General features: G+C 38.6%; 1 protein-coding gene across 3 annotated transcripts; it reads left to right on the top strand.

Annotated features, from left to right (window-relative positions):
• Positions 1–786: 786 nt before the first annotated feature.
• On the top strand, positions 787–15,121 carry cd164 (CD164 molecule, sialomucin). Of its 3 annotated transcripts, none has more exons than XM_016669337.1 (6): positions 788–1,079; positions 2,306–2,374; positions 9,047–9,121; positions 9,436–9,504; positions 10,528–10,605; positions 11,891–15,121. In XM_016669337.1, exons 1-6 carry the CDS (start codon positions 1,016–1,018, stop codon positions 12,043–12,045), a joined length of 510 nt encoding a protein of 169 aa, XP_016524823.1. In that variant the 5' UTR covers positions 788–1,015; the 3' UTR covers positions 12,046–15,121. The 3 variants fall into 3 exon arrangements, with proteins under 3 accessions (XP_016524829.1, XP_016524823.1, XP_007547090.1); XM_007547028.2 differs by having other exon boundaries at positions 794–1,079; positions 9,433–9,504; XM_016669343.1 differs by lacking the exon at positions 9,436–9,504 and having other exon boundaries at positions 787–1,079.
• Positions 15,122–17,066: the final 1,945 nt, after the last annotated feature.

The following is a 17,066-nucleotide window of genomic DNA, read 5'->3' as shown; positions in this document are numbered from 1 at the left end:
TCATTAAAGAGCAAACTCTACTTCAGCTAAGAAAAGTTATTTCTGTAAATGATTCCAGGTGGTCGAAGAGATAAAAACAATTAAAAGGGACTTTGAGTAGAAAATTGAAGAAACCCAAAGTAGTCTGGGGTCAAAATGAAAGCAATGAAATATTTAAAAATGTCCCCTTTACATTTATTGTAGGATCATCTAAACCAGTAGATGATCCTACAACCAGAATGTTACAGGTCTTGTACAGAACCTAATCTAATGTAGTCTGGGTGTCAGCAATTAAATAAATATTGATATAAAAAGGGGGGAAATACATATAAATTTGATATGAGGTTCCAGTTTATGTTTGTGCAGACCTGTGGTATTGCACTGCTTTTCTATATGACTCGATTTAAGGTTAGATGGAAAAAAAGAAAGAGAAATAAAATGTTATATTTAAAGAATGTGTCAATTTAATCATATGTGTTTTTATTTTGAATAACTATTTTTATTTAATATTAATACCTCATTTAAGAGATCTGTTTTGATAAAACGAGCAAAATTACAAGGTGGCTTAGGAAACCAAATAACAATAATTATCCGTTTTAGAATTTCAGTAAATCGCTAAATAATGACTTTACTTGTTTAAATATCTAGCTTTTGTTGTAGAATAATTCAATTCTAGTTTTAAGAATTACAGCATTAAAATGAACTGGGATGAAGTAGCCCATGCGACTTGTTTTTGTGTTACAAGCGCGCGTTTGAAGCCGCATTTCTGGGTAAAAGTCCCTCTCTGGTTCCGATCATTAGACTCTTCCGTGTTTCCTGCCCACTTGCTTGATTTTTCTCACCCCTCCCATAAGAAGCGCCACATGACCTGCCGAGTAGGAAGTGTCGAGCTAGCGGACATCAACAGCAGTAGAAGCAGCAGTCCTCGGAAGAGACGAGAAGGGAGCCGCGAAATTCCGATTTCACATTCTCGACGTTTCCGTGAAGATAACCTGCCTCTGTGTGAACCAGACCGAGCTGTAAATCGGCCGCAGTCATGTACGTAAAGGTGGTGTTTTTCGCCGCAGCTCTGGCGATGATTGGCGCCGCAGCCGCCGAAGGTAAGTTTCACGACCTCTTCACCGAGCACAGCTAGCGGCTAATTGCAGCCAGAAACCCCCTCGGCAAAAACAAGACTTTTTAAAACATCGTCCGTTCATATCTGCTTACTGCGACACCCGCTAGGTGTCTCGCTTCTTTAGTTTGATAGTTACCACATCAATGTTCTGGTTTATATAAATTATTTATCCAGTTTCTGGGAACTTACCAGTTTTATATCCACGTTGGCGAGAGGAAGTCGTGCTTCCAGAAAATGCTAGCGCTTTAGCTTGTTAATAAGCACTGCGACCTGGAATTACACTGGTATTGTGTAACGATCAGTGCGATGTTTGTGTCATAATGTTAATTATCTGATAACACGGTTATGGATTGTAAAAATATAATCGGAAGCAGACATGATGATTTGAGAATCCGGAAGAGGTTGTCGTAGTACAGTCACACTTTAAACAAACCATGTTTACCTTTTTCGATTTTCACAAATATTTAAAAAAGTTTAGAAAGGCTACTATGTTCAAGTCGATCTACCTTTCCCCAAATTTCCAATTTTCAAAAGCTTCATAAACGCACCAGTCCAAGTTTGACTAGTTTAATATTGAGGTTTGTGTAGAACCTGATCTAGGATGATGTAAGCGCACTGAAATTATAGTTTTATCCATTTACGCAATAATTATGAAGTTTTCAAAGATAAAACTTGTGTTTTAAACAATTATTTATTTTAGGATAATCCAGTCTTAATCTGACCAAACAAAGGATTGTGAGATTTGTATGGAACTGCGTTTATGGTAGGCTAGGGGGAAAAAAGGCAATTTTTTCCCCCTACCCTTCCATAAACGCCTTCCCCTAACACAAATGTGTTAGCCTTCCCCTAACACAATGTAAACAAATGTTAAATATTACTTTTTAGGATGTTATTGATTATTATGAGATAATCCAGGCCAGGTCTGACTAGTCTGTAAGATTTATGCTGTAAGGCATATTTAATCAGTTGACACATTTCTATAAGACTTTTATATATAAAATTCAGTGCATTTACAACATTTTTTCATAGGTAAATATGTCTTTGACAAATTATTTGTTGCATTGCCTTTCTATGACACTCCGCATTTATTTTAAGTTCATTTCTTGCTGTCTGTGTTAATGCTACAAAGATGTAGATAAAAATCTATATCTTAGAAGTCATTCATGTTCAAATAACCATAACTAAGCTGCATTTCTGAATTCCTTCCAGATGGCTGTACCTCTTTGACATGTGAAGTGTGTGTCAAAAGCCCTCAATGCGCGTGGGCCAACTGCACAAGTAAGTGTCTCAGTATGTGGCAGGTTGTGGAACCAAGGAGCACAGGTTGGCCTTTGTGCCCTTAATTGTGCAGACAGCTGAGCTTATTGGAAGTTGGATTCCTTGCCGTGGAGGAAGGGCTCATTTTGGCTTCTCAAAAAGCCCGAGCTAAACCATAGTCTTGTGTCGACACTGGCCAGCTCAGGGCCAGCGTTAAGCAGTAAATTATGGAAACAAGATAAGGCTGGAATGAATTAGGCAGATGATTGGAGGCCTGCTCACATTTGCGAGTTGGGGACTCAGAAAAAAAAATAAATAAATAAAAAATAAAAAAATATATATATCATGAGTGCATTGATGGCTTATGTAAAATTTTCACCTAAATTTTGCACAATTAATTTCTATCATTTATTTATTGTTATCTACAGGGCTGCCTGACTTGGAACAAATGACTTTAAAGGGACTTTAGTGTATGTGCAAGCTGCAAATAGCCCGATTCCAAGTTAAAATTCTCTGTGCATCTTTAATAAATATTTCAATTGTTGAAATTGTTTCCTGCTAACCTGTCGATATTCAGCTAGCCAATGTTTTAATTCATCACCATTTTCCCACCAGATTTCCTTTGTGTTCTCTTTGGTTTGAAGTTGATCTCAGATCACATAAATTCTAATGACTGCCTTTACCTTTTTTTTTCTCCCTATCTTCCTGGATTTAATTGTAACTAAAACTTTTACAGCTTGTCTCATGTGAGTCAACATAAATGTAGCAAGTATCAATATTCAAGATCTCTTACCGCAAAAATACGGAAAGAAATCAACATGTTTTCAAATTGACCAATGAATGAACTCTTTACTTTTGCAACCACAAGTTAACTGCGAAAGAATAACAAGTTGGATACTTCTGATTTTTATCACATTTTAATGAACTACATTTCCCCAAAACATCAGTTCCCTCTAAATGAGATTTACAATTTCTGCAGTATAAAAATTGTAGGTAGCAATGTGGTTGCAGTGACTTTTTAAAGCATGTTTCACAGTCTTCTGGCTGTTGTGGTTATTTCAGTTACGCCTCATTCAGTTAGATGCTTGCCGAAGGAAATGTGGATGATAAATTGTCTCCAGAGTCAACCAACGGTTATTTGGTTAAAACGTTTCCTCTTACGATTTGGGGATTTTCTTTTTAACTCAACGGCTCAGCTTCTTGTTTTTTCCAAAATATTGCATAATCTTTTTTTGACTATGGAGGTTTTTTTCTTTTCTTTTGTGAGTAAGTCAAGAGATCTTGTTAAACGCGCCTTTTGGAAGGCTTCAAAGTTCAGTTTGACATGATGCACGCCTCTAGTCATTTTGAAGATGAAGAAAACAGCAGAGGAAGTGAGTGAGGGGATGTGTGGCAGGAAGCAGGCAATATTCCCAAGCAGGTTAAATGAAAGGAAGGAGAAGATAATGACACAAGTCTGAGGAAAGTGTGCTGAGAGGATAAAAGATCTGCTTTACGATTGTCAATTACTGGATTGAGCTTTTGGCTGTAGCTCAAGACACAAAATATCTGGTAAATCACACTTGAATATCGGAATATTGGATCTCAGGAATTTGTTAGAAGCAGCTCCAGGAAACTTGAACGATCCAAATTCCCTCAACAGACCTGCAAGCCGCAGGTGTGTAAACCGTCACGATAGCCGACCTGTTTGACAACCTCATGTATTTGCGGCTTTGATTCTTTCCCGGGCTAGACTATATTGAGATTTCGCAACACCGCGCCCTGTACCTGCTTTGACAATGACTGTTAAAAAGGTTCTCTGATAATGCATTGCTGAGTGATTCATCCAGAGGTTCAGCAGGACAAGTAGAACAACACGTGTCTGCCTCCTTTTTGGGGCGCTGCAAGACTAGATGGTTAGGTTTTTGTTGTTTTAGCCAAGGGAGAAGCTTGACCCGGTTTACTGTTACATTTTGTGCACAGTAGGAAATGGCAGCTTGCCACCCACAAAAACGATAACTTTGAAGCAATTACACCAGCGTGCATTCAGTCAGTATTGAGTCTGTACAATTGTGGTATCGAAACAAGACTTTTAAACACATTTTTCTTGCGTTTTATAGAAAGTAAAGCCTCGTTGTTTTCTTTCGAAAGAATGACCCTGAAAATCCAGCACGTGTGCCTGCTCGACATGAAGGAATACTGAGAGGGATTTTCTCTGAAAATAAAACCCGACCATGTTCAGGAAGGGGTCACCCATTTGAAAATGAACAGAGCAGGCAGCTGGAACGCCAGCCGTGTCCACTAAGACGGCTGCTCTGTAATGAGGGGTATCCGCACGCTGCGGGCAGCGACTCAGCGCCACATTATCACCAGGTTTACTTTTGGTTTTAGGGATTTTCTGTAAACAAGCACTCTCTGCACCAAGAACATGTTTCCCTGCTGTCTCCGGCTTTAACGCTCCCAAAGCTTACACGTGTACATTGTGAGCGCTCAGGAGCTTTAAGTGCAGACTGTGACCGAGCCTGCTGGGAGCGCCGACTCTCAGGACCACGAGGCTGTTCAGCACACTGATAATAATGTCACCATCTTGGCAAAGTGTGGGAGTGGGTCCTACCTTTTGCAGCTGCATGTGACATAACATCCTTCTGACCTAAACGGAGAAGGAAAAACATACACAGACTACAGTATCAGGTTACATAAAAGTTGTAGGGGGGGAAAAAAGTCTATTATACTTTTTTTTTTTTTAATCAAATTTACATGCACATCTCAATAGATTAGAATATCAACAAAAACATAATTTATTTGGTAAAATAAAACTTATTTCATCCACAGGGATATATTTAAAGTGTTTTATTTCTGTTGGTTAGGATATTTATTCTATTTTTTAACTTGCTGCTAAGAAAAACTAAGAGTTGTTGAGAATAAATAATTCTGTGTTTTCCTTCGCTCTCTTTTAGTTGGTTGCTAAGCTAAAGCTTAGCTGAACCTAAAGGAAATCACATGTCAGGAAATGTAAATGAGAGCTGGGGTAAGGGGATGGCACACTAGGTAACGCCCACTTTGGGGCGTAGCTCAGAGAGACAAAGGGAATGGGAGCCTCTTCTGGGATGCCATTTTGACTGTTGGCTCATAATGGACCAGCTGTATTTTGGTATTACTAAATGGAATTCATGAATTCAACTCACTGACTCTTCTGCAACCTCATACATCAAGAATTCAGCATGGAGAACAGGTCATTCTCCACAGAGTATTGCCTAAAAATGTGTGTCACACACATCACAATAAGTGTAATTGCTAATAAGCTGGCAGTTCACTTTACAAGTTTATTGATGGAAAGTTGAGTGGAAGGAAAAAATCTGTGTGAAGCAGTTGCATAAATGGTAAAGTTGAGGTTTTCGGAGTCGATTCCTCAAAAGTGTTTTTTTAGGGTGGAGGCAGTGTTTCGGGCCTTGTACACACGTAGCACAGTTGTTATAAAACAAATATCTCTGCCACGTCATTAAAAATAAAAAAAACAAAGAAATCATACATATGGGACTGGCTTCAGAAAAGTTTTTGTCCACATGAATCTGCACAAATTCGCCAATGAGCACTGTATTGAACATGCTAAGCGGATAAGTCCAAAATTTACTTCAATCTGAAAATATTAGAAAACGATATTGGAAAAATTAAAGTCCCAGACTCTGGAGGAGTTTGGAGGAGGAGGGTAGTTTTAGAAGTCCAGAGTGAGGTTTGCATTAATTGATGATTTGGGGGAGCCATGTCATTCCCCGGTGTTGTTGGTTCACTATGTCATCTCAGCCTTCAAACAGGCAATCTTCGAGCACTTCCTGCTTCCCGCTGCTGATGAGCTTTATGCAAATGCTGATTTAATTTTCCTCAACGCCTCACCGGAGCCACAGTTTGATCACCTCCGTGCCGTGCCGCATTAATGATTACGTTCATGCAAAATGAGGCCCAACCAAGTGCTGAGTACATTAGCCGAAAAGCTCATGGACATTATTTTCACCAACATATCTGTATCACAAATGCATTTAAATCTTTTATTTAAATGCTTTTGAGAAAATTAGTTTTAACTAGCTATAAGGCATATTCACAAAATCAATAGAACTAAAGTGTTTGTGTACGTCACTGTGTGTGATTCATCTACATGCGTTTTTCTTTTTGCATCAAATGACTAAAATACATGAACTTTTCAGTGTTATTCTAACATTTGAATGTACCTTCTTTTTTTTATTAATGTAAATCACAGCTGGCAAAGTCTAAAGCTACATTTTTGTTGTTGTAGATTTTTCCTCCTTTCTAGTTTTCTTTTCTGACCAGTTAGAGAAATGCTGCTAAATCATGTTATTCAGCGGGGCAATTAGTTTGAAAACGTGTCAGAGAAAAGCTGCAGAGTGGCAGCGCTGTGCTTTATGACAGCCGCTGACGTCTAAGTGCATTGCTACTGAATGCCTCGCATAACTGAGCCAACAGCAAAGTGGCAAACTCTCAAAAGACTCCTGCTGCATCATGAGCTCCACAAACTGATAATTACACCTCAAAAGCTGTTTGGGAGTTACTTGTTTTTTAAAACTTTGTGCCTGATTAATGTATAATCTGCTGCAGAGCGGTGGAAAATCTCATACAGGCTAAAGCTAGTGAGGCTGAAAACTTACTTTGGCAAACCTGGTGTTTTTTTTTTTTTTAATATAATTTATGGGAGTCCATCTGGAATGGTTTGATCGCCCTTAAAGAGACCTGTTCCGTTCTCTGTGCATTTCAGATTCATAATATCTCCACAGGTTTTAAGTAAAACACATTAAGGAGCGTTTCTGTTCTGCATTGAACGTCTCTGCAATCAGATTTAACAGCTGATGTATGTTTAATTAGAAATATTTCTTCCACTCCTAAAGCATTGAATGAAGCCTATCGAAAACAGTCCATTGCACAAAGGAGCTATAGTGTTAAAACAACAACGCAACCCGCTTCCTGCATGAAGCATTCGTCCTGACAACCACATGGATGTCACTGTGACATTTCTCACCTACGTCAAACATTTTTATTAATTTTTTTCCCCAGTTGAATCACACCTCAACATGGTAAAGCACATTTCTGCAGCAGCAGCTCATCAGCTTAAGCTTGGGTTTCTTTAATCAAAATGTAGTAATTATAAAGTTTGAGGAATTTTTTTTTTTTATGTCTGGAAAACGTCATATTATGTAATTGTTTGCTTTTGTTTCATGGTTAAACTTTAACAACAACTGTTACGCGTAGATAGGACAATAAATGGGTGTGGAGGGGAATGCATAGTCACAAAATTATTGCTATCACAATCACTTATTGTCTTTCTTTTCTCCACCATGACCAAAGCCAGGAACGTGTCGAAAATCAGTGAAAAATCAGAATTATTGTAGATTCTGGGTGTAAAACGGAGCATTTTTCTCTGTTGACCTTAATATGAAGCATAGCCAAGATCAGGCTTGACGACAGGGCAAAGTTCACCTTACTCATGGTTAATAAATGATTAGACTGCACAATAATAAACAATGCACCTAAGTGATTATAACTAAATATTACACTCCCATTTTTTTCCTTTTTAATATTACAGAAAAAAACGATACCAATATTTCCAGTGTGTTAATTTAACACTTGTAGACGCTACTTGCATTAAAATCCTGTCCTATCATTTATGGTAATGTTTCGCTGTTCGGCTCCTGATTGGTAATGCGTGATAAAACTTGCTGCTCATATCCTGGGTGTCGAATGATAACAGAGTAGGTTTGGTATAAATGTAGCGAACAGGGTCACATTTGGCTCGGTAAAAGAAAATTCATGCCAAAAGCAGTTTCAGTGTTTGCTGTTGTCAATGAAGGCCTTGTTCCCCTGCGAAAGAAATGGCTGATGATCTCAAGTCTGTGCTTGAGGGGAACTTGTACGTCTAGCAAAAAAAAACAAAAAAAGAAGAAAAAAAAATGGGTAGGGGTATGTTTTGGAGCAGGGGCAAATCTAAAACATCCAAATGCTTTCCATGGGCAGTACATGTGCAGATGAGACCTTGTTCACTTACATTAGACTATCAAATTCAGAATTAGATATAAGCACAAAACCAGTGTATTTAAAACAACAACAACAACAACAACAAAAAACAAGCTAGTTACACAACTGGAGTTTTTTTTTGGCAGATTTAATCTTTTAATGAAAGACACGCAGAGTAGCGGTAATCTATGTAAATGATCATAGCTCAGTTTTTTTTTTTTTTTTTTTAACTATAATTGGATTCCTAAAATGTTCATTTATACCATTTGAAAATAAAGAAGTATCAAGAGCTCTTTGCTAAAACTAAATGTCAGCTATAGGGCACAGGAACATTATGTCAACTTGAAGGTAATGAGGTGGTCCGATGGGGCAGGCAGGATAGAGAGGGTTCATCCTCCCTCTGCAGGAAGCGGAAGTAGGATGTAGGTCTGTGTGAGCAGCTGATCCTACCTTCCTGTAGGGAGGAGGCGAGAACAGAGTGGCTCGCCTGCGTATCAAGCTGTGCGCCCTGATTCAGCGTGGTGCTGCTTTCTATAAACATGCTTCTGTATATTTGTGAATCACTTTATCTTGGACCATTAGTTGGAATTTGTTATGTACTCTGATGTTTGGCAAATTTATGATGTTTTTTGTAAATCCTGAAGACTTAAATTGCTGATTTTTTTTTAATTTTTTTATTATTATTATTATTATTAGCTTCTCCAGCGAATGTTTCCTGTGTCAGTGTTACCCTGGTGGATAAAGGCAACTGCAGCAACGCAACCTGTTCAAGTAAGTTTGACTGCATATTAGAGCTAAATGAATAACAGTTGTATTCTTCTGGCATTAACATAACATTTTAGACCCAAGAGAATCAGCAGACACTTATTGTTTTTTACAAATGATGTATTTCTTCATGAATAGACTCTTATTTTTCTGTAGATTCTTGATGGGTCTAATTATTGTCTTACTAAAATATTAATTAATGGTCAGTCAGGGCTATTTGGGTGTTTTTCCTCTTGTCTGTTGTCTATAATCCAGATGTTTTGGTGTTTTGTCTGGCTTTCTTTTGTATGTTGTGTGCTGGTTGGTTCTTTGTCCAGTTCCTTCTCCTACAACCTCGGCTGCACCTACTTCCAAACATTCATCTGTTGCCCCCACCACCCATACGACAGGTAACCACTGCCTAATACCTGAGCTCTATCTAGTCTGTGGAGTCCATTTTTCTCTGGTTTTATTAACAGACGTTTTCTGTTTTTTTTGTGTTATCAGAAGTATTTTATCAGGCTTAGGGTAGTAAGGTCCCACATCCGCTTAAAGAAAAGTGCAATAGATATACAATGCCATCTCAGTCATTAAGTGGTGATTTATTTAGTTAAAACTGCTTTAAGCTGGATTTAAACTGGTTTTGCTGATGTTTTGATCTAGGATTCCGATTTTTTTTTGCCAGTTTTGTGATTTCTCTTAAATACAGTATAAAATGTTATAAGAACAACCCTAAAATATTTTAGCTAGCTTTGTAACATTACTGCACTGTGTTACAAAAGTAGCTGTAAAGTAGGGTTTTACTGTTATTTTAAAGACTAGGTGATATTATGTATTCGCTCAGCGATGTTCAGCGGTTAGTTCATGGCCCACCAGACAGAATGGAAAGGTAGAACGAAACCTGGGGAAATCTATCGCTGCCTATACAAGCGAATTATTTGGGAGGGTAGAAGCTAAATATAAATTGTACCTTCAATAGTAGCAGAATGTAGCTTTTATTAAGCGGATACTTATAATCTGTCCTTTAAATATCAAATTCTTTATCCGATTGCCCTCACTTTTAAGTTAAAGTGCACAAACCTGCTTTATTCTAGAAACTAAGTCAATGAAACACGAGGGAGCTTTTGCTGTGAGGTAGAAGCCAGAAGTAACTCTTAAAAGGAGAGCGAGGTGTGAAGCACATGCTTGACACCTTCAGCTCTTCAACAGTTTTACATTCACTCTTCTCTGCCGCTTTTGTGGTTGTGAGTGAAACTGTGAATCCTGTGAGGTGGAGAGTAACCGACGTCGATTTTTATCTTGAATAAATGCTCGATAGCTTATATATATATATATATAGCTTATGTGCTTAAACGTGCCAAATGAACAGTTTTGCAAGAATTACGGGTGTTTATATTTGTTAAGGGTTTGTTCTTGCTGTGACCCCATTTCAGTGAATTCAACGACGGTAACCGTGACGCCGACTCACCGTGGCAACAGCTCCACCACTACAACTCCAGCCTCCACCTTGGGTAGGTCTGACATTTACAATAGCAGGCGTCTCGGTGGTCTTGTAGCTCACTTTAGCATACAGAAAGGTTTCAAATTTTTTATTCCCCCCCCCTGCCAAGAAGCGTCTTGAGCAATATATCAGGTTTATTTAAGCATCTTTTTAGACTTTGCTCGTCACAGAGATGTCATCTGGTATTCACCAATAAAACTTTTTTTTAAATTTATTTATTTATTTTTTAATTATAAACAACCCAAGTTAAAGTGTAAATTTGTTCCATCAACATGCCTCTGGATGATTTATTTATTTATTTATTTATTTATTTTACCCACCTGGGGCGTTTCATCCTGCCTCTTGATTTACAGCATGTTTTTTTTTTTTAATCTACTCAGTCAACTTGTAAAGCAATGAGGTTATGTGACTCCTATAAATTATAGGAAGTGACTCATTCTTATTTTAGTTTAATCAGGGCCATAATTTCATATTTAATAAAAGCTGACAGGCCCAAAGAGTGAATCAGAACCACTGTGAATGGAAATTGGAGTTGAATATTGAGAAAATATAATATTAATAGGGCTGCATGAAAACACATTGTATAGGTATTTAAGAACAAAAATGTGGGCTTAATACCTAAATGTTATTTTCAGGAGCTGCTTTTAATCTGAGAAGACTCATCTAGACTTTTATTCTAATTTATTGAATATGCCAGCATTTCCACATGTGTTTTAAAAAGTTGTCTTTTGACATTGAGCTCCGTCTTTGAGGTTTTCCCCCTCATTTTTAACTCCCTTCATTGCGTCTTTATTAGTTTCAAGTCAGGAATGTTGCTGGAAACTTTGAAACATTCGTATTTCTTCCATTTAGAAGAAACATTTTGGCCAAATTTAAAAACTTGCCTTAAACTTAAGTTTGCCAGAGATGTTAAATGATTGTTGCCAAAGCACAGCACCCTGTGATACTCCACACGACAAACTTGATCTAGTCCAGCCTTGTGCTGCTGTCTGGCTCCCTACAGCAGGTTTTAAGTTTCTGTGAAATAAATTTGTCATGTACAAAATAATAAGACTGAAGCCATCTGAATATCAGTAGTAGTGTTTTATTCCTCAGTGCCATAATGAGATCTTACTTGGTTCATCATGAAATCTGGAAAAAAAAAATGAACGAAAGACAAAAAATCTTTGAAAATTATTTTTGGAAGATTTTTGACTTCTTAAAGCTAAAACTTAAGGAAATCAAAATAAATGGAGCTCCGTTTATACATTTTATTTTTTTTAAATACCACATTTTCTTTTATGTTCCCTTTAAAGCACCGAATACCACAACGGTGGCCCCCCACAAGAACTCGACGTTTGATGCCGCGAGCTTCATCGGTGGAATAGTGCTCGTCCTGGGCCTTCAGGCCGTCATCTTCTTCCTCTACAAGTTCTGCAAATCCAAAGACCGTAACTACCACACCCTCTGAAGCGGCTGCACTTTAGGATCCAAGCCGTCCTCGCCGATTTCGATCCCTCAGCACACATTCGTAAGGGGTGGACTCAAACAGCGTTTCCATACAGTTTTTCTTTTTTTTTTTGTCCTGTTTCTTTTTCTTTAAATGTTTAGACCTGCATGACTGAACGAGTTATTTCATTTCAAAGTGAATCTCCTCCAACATGCATTTAGGTCTCAAGCATGTAGATTACATAAGCAAGCAGCTACCCCCACCTCCATCGTGCCATTAGTCATCCTGCATAGAGCGTTTTCCAGCGAATTGAGTGGGCTTGAGTTATTTACAGCCCCTCTTCTTATGCCTTCCCCAATTAAATGCACCACATGAGAGAAAAACAATTAGCCATGTATACGGAGTAGCTTTTTCCTGCTGAGGCTTGAATATCTATATTATAATTTTTTTTATTTTTTTTTTACCTGATTTGGAAACACTGTTTGAGCTCGTGTTAAATGTGGCAACAGATGATTAAGGATTGCTTTTAGCTTGTGAAATGTTTTTCTCCCTCCACACATCTGATCCATCAGGGGGAAAAAAAAAAGTGACAATTAATCATCTGACGTCAAACAGGAGGAAAATAAGTCTTATTTAAGTGTGGAGTGTTTCTGCTGTTCGGTTCCCACCCCCCACCCCACCTTTTGGAAACCTCTCTCCCAGTACAAGATGTTTAAAAATGTCAAACGCCAACTGCCAGAAGAGCAGCCCGCCGCAATAAATAATGTATAGAGCTAATTTCAGAACCACGAATCTCCCGTATCTTTTCCTTTTCTGATCGTTAAAACCCCGCAGGTGACTCGTCCTTGTCGTTTGCTTTGGTGTTTAAACCGGGTCAAAGTGAATTATTTTAGAATATTTTCAAATTATTTAGTTTTACTGTGCAGAAGAGGATGAGGTGTGGCGCGCACCTTTCTTGATGTGGACAGTGAAGTGCCTTTGATGTCCAGTGTGAGTGAAAGCAAGTAAAGGGTTTATATATATATATTTTTTTTGTTTTCTCTTTTTATTTCCATATTGTGATAAGTAACAGTATCGCTGCGCTGATATTGCTTAGAGCTGTAATGTCCCAGCTGGACTGAAGAGCCTTTTGTTGTTGAAGAAAACAGGATTTGTTTCTTTTTTTTGTCCTTGAAGGGCCGCCGTTTGGTTCGTAGGTGCGGCAGAAAGACCAAATGCGGCAGGACGACTGCAAGATCACGCTACTACAGACTTTTGGAGTGAATAATTTAAACAGAGTTTCCTTCCACTTTGCTACATCATGGTTCAAATCCAAGTGAGCTGGCAGGAAAATATTTTGATATAGGCGAACGAGCATGATGGTGTACTTTATACAAAAAGATTGTGAAAATATTGGACTTTATCTTTCAAGATGAGTGTCTAGAAGAGACAAAAAAAGGTAGACCTGGTTAAGGATTTCACTTCTATTTAATTGATTTGTAGTGTAAAGTTCAGAATATCAGCCGAGTGGCCATGTTGGAGCCTAGTCTTCTTACTAGCTAGCTGCTAACTTCTTTTTTTTTTCCCTTTGGATTTCTCAGCTTTTGTCCAACCTGTAAATATCCACGTCCCGTTTCTGTCCTGCTGAAAGAGAAGCAAAATGTTGGTCGGAGCGTTTAGCTTTGCGGTGGCTCTACTAATTTTGTATAAATGGCTTTCTTCCGCCCCGGTTAATGCATGCTGGATGCTGTTCTCATTGCATATGCAACTAGTACCTTAGACGCATTCAGAAACCACTTGATTATTTGTGATGAGTCCATATGCTAATGGAAGGATGCCTTGAAACCGTGTACATGAAGCCAAAGCCCTCAGTTTTTGGCATGTTTTGTAACCCTATTTTTTTTTTGTTTTTTTTTCCTCCCTTTTTTTTTTTTGGTAAATGGTTTCAGGTTTAGCTCACAAATAAAATCAGAGGCTTGTTTGAAATATTTCCGATTATGACCACACAGCAGTTAATGAATGCAGATGTTTGTTTTATGCTTGTATATTTTGAGGTTGCATGGCCTCTCCTTTGCTTTAACGTCACGAGCCGGCAACGTTCCCAGCGCTGCTGCGCCGCTTCGGTCTCCCTCTCTGCTGCATGTCGAGTCCATTTGCACAAACGAAGAGAGATATTTTCGAGTGCCGCTGAGCACGCTCCGCTTTCTGCGAACGGCACGTCGACGTCCCGACGTGCCCGAGTCTCGAGCAAAAGTGCCTTATTCAGTTATCATCCATTTCCATCTGTTGTGAAACGAGATGTCACGGTGACTCGAACGTCAGCCCGACTCGTCACTTTAAGGCTCCTGTGAAGTGCTCTCCCGTGTTCTGCGTACGTTTGTTGCTCTCAGCCTTAATCTTTCCGATCAAGTCCCACAGAGCTGATGCAAGGCGACAAGCTGTTCAGGCAACACGCGTAGGCTACTTTCTGTTTCGGTGTAAGCTTAAACGCTGCTTTTGTCAGGATGGAGAAACGTCAAGTAAGTCGTATATTTCGGCTGAAGCAGTGTGGCTGTAGCCTGAACAGCTTCTCGGCAGCTATTTGTGATGAAACACACTGGTGAAGTAACCACAGACGGGCCTGGTGTTCTCTATTTCAACATGCCCTCCACCCCTTTACACGATGACTTGAACTCCACTTCAGTTGTAACCTGCTGACGTTTTCTGTCGTGAAGGATTTCAAAGTGCGACACATTAAGATTCATCTGATCACAATTCAGTTTTCAACCAGGCAGTGTTGGCCTTCTTTGCCTTGTCGCTTTATTGCTAATTGCACACACACATTGTAGCGCTGTGTCTTTCACTGTCCATTTGTCTTGTTGGTACAACTTCTGGCTTTTCTCTCACACCACTCTTAACACAGAAACGTATATAGCCATATGTAGACACTGAACGGTGCCACAATGCCTCCCCTTGAATGGTCTTTGCTTCTTTTTGTGCCACCCAACTTTTTTTTTTTGTGCCTCTGTTGTGTTTTTGTTTTTTTTGTTTTTGGGGTTTTTATTTTTGGCCTTGTTTTCTGGTGTTGCCTTTAGTTTTACAATGTTAAACCAATAAAGTTTGAATATCGTTAAACAAATCTCTGCGTTTACTCTTCATATGAAACCTGTGAGTGTGTGTGTGTGTGTGTGTGTGTAGTTTACCTAAGTGGGACAAGGATGCATTCACTGTTGTGGTTACAGCTGCCCTGATGATGAAAGGTGTCGTATCAAGTTCTACTGATTCTTTGTCTTTAGTGCAACTTAATACTGACCCAACAGATTCGCCGGGAGCAGAGGAAGTGAGTCTGCAATATTCTGCGCTGTGGAAAAGTTGTTTGCATCCTGCTTTTCGTTGCGCTTTTTAGATCAACTAACAAATTTGCATGTCGGAAAAAGAGAACCCGAGTGAGATGATGCAGATTTCAAATGATCTGAGCTGAAAGAAGCTATTCAAGTATAAACACTTAACACAAGTGTTTGTGGTGACTTGTCTTTAACGCCTCTGGAAGAACTTTGGTCAATTTTTTTTTTTGCAGAATTTTTCATTTAGACAAATTGAGTGGGTTTTGGGCATGAACAATTTTTTATTTTATTTTATTTTTTTAAGGTCAAGCCACTGCATCTTAATCAGCTTTAAGTCCAGACTTTGAGTAGGCTGTGCCAAAAGCCTCATTTGTTGTTTCACAAGTGATTTTTCTTCCTCAGGATTTTCAAGTAGAGAGCAGAATTCATGGCTCTGTTAAAGATGGGAAGTTTTCCAGGTTCTGATGCAGCAAAACAACCCCGGACCATCACACTGTCAACACTGTTTGACTGCATATTGGTTCTTTGAACTGCTGCTACAAAATATTAATATTTGTATTAAAAAAAATCTTGGGAATCAGGAACTTTTTACCAAAAGAAATATGCCTCTCCCCCCCTCCATTATGAAATGTTCTAAACTTTTTCAGTATGGCCCATGTGATTCTTTACTTAATAAATCAGTAGATTAACCTCAGATGATGAAATAAAAACCATTCTGACATTTTCTGCGGTATAGGAGTGACATTACCCAGTTAATCTGTTGTCTTAGCTGTGCACTGTCTGTGGAAGAACTGCATCTGCAGACCGAACCTCATAAATCTTCTCCCATATATTGTTGAATGAGCTTAAAGAACTTCCCCAGTTACAGTTGTTGCTATTGTACCTTTTTTCTTCTACACTTTTTCCTTCCACTAAACCTTCCATTAATATAGTTGGATAAAGCACATTGGAATGCCGGCTTATTTTGTAACTTATCCCTGTAGACGATGCTAATGACTACTTGACAACGTCAGTGACCCTCTCCAAGTTTAACGTGGTCAAAACAATGTTTTATTAAAAATCCTCTCTATGCCTTATAATAAGCCCCCCACCCTCCTGAATTTAGGGGTTTCATTGGCTTTTAGCCATTAATCTACCTTCAGGTCATCTGTACAGTGATACCATTATCTGCTCACAATAAACGGGCTTTGAAAAGCTAAAAAGTGCAAAGCTTACCACCCTCAAACTAGATAGAAAACTTTAAAATCCACAAAAACCAGTTGTTTAAAAAAAAAAAAAATGTAAGCACCTCCAAATAGGACACTTTCTGTGACCCGGCAAAGTTCTGCTCTGTACTGATGGAAACAGTAGAGAGGATGTGTGTGCAGCATCTTACCCGTTTGTTGAACTTCTTGTCCTCCAGCCTGTTTTCCTTTAGTTATGCTGATACTCTTGTTCTTCATGTGTCTCTTAAAGGAATTGTGAGTTTATGTTTGGTCCTCAGTAGATCTCTCGTTCCTCTCTCAAGGACATCTCCAGTAAGCTTTTCTCTCAAGGAAATTCTATCTTAAAGAATTAAACTGTGGACAGATGTTTCCACTTTATTCAAAAAAAGATCCCTTGAGTTATCATTTTGCTCCTGTTCGCACTGAAAAGATACTTTCAGCAAAAATGCTGTGGATTTTTGTTTTGTCAAGACACACCGCTGCCATTCAGACAAAAACTTGGAAGTTCAGTCACAAGGTATCAAAGTTGCGTGGT

The sequence above is a fragment of the Poecilia formosa genome, unplaced genomic scaffold, assembly GCF_000485575.1.
Source record: "Poecilia formosa unplaced genomic scaffold, Poecilia_formosa-5.1.2 Scaffold1, whole genome shotgun sequence".
NCBI lineage: Eukaryota > Metazoa > Chordata > Actinopteri > Cyprinodontiformes > Poeciliidae > Poecilia > Poecilia formosa.
This window is presented reverse-complemented; position numbering and strand designations above follow the sequence as displayed.

What these genes read in the sequence shown, in the direction of transcription:
- cd164 (XM_007547028.2), top strand. Translation starts at nt 1,016, where the DNA reads ATGTACGTAAAGGTGGTGTTTTTCGCCGCAGCTCTGGCGATGATTGGC. An exon ending in TGGCGCCGCAGCCGCCGAAG is followed by an intron (nt 1,080 to 2,305) that starts GTAAGTTTCACG and finishes AATTCCTTCCAG; the next exon opens with ATGGCTGTACCTCTTTGACA. An exon ending in AACTCCAGCCTCCACCTTGG is followed by an intron (nt 10,606 to 11,890) that starts GTAGGTCTGACA and finishes TTCCCTTTAAAG; the next exon opens with CACCGAATACCACAACGGTG.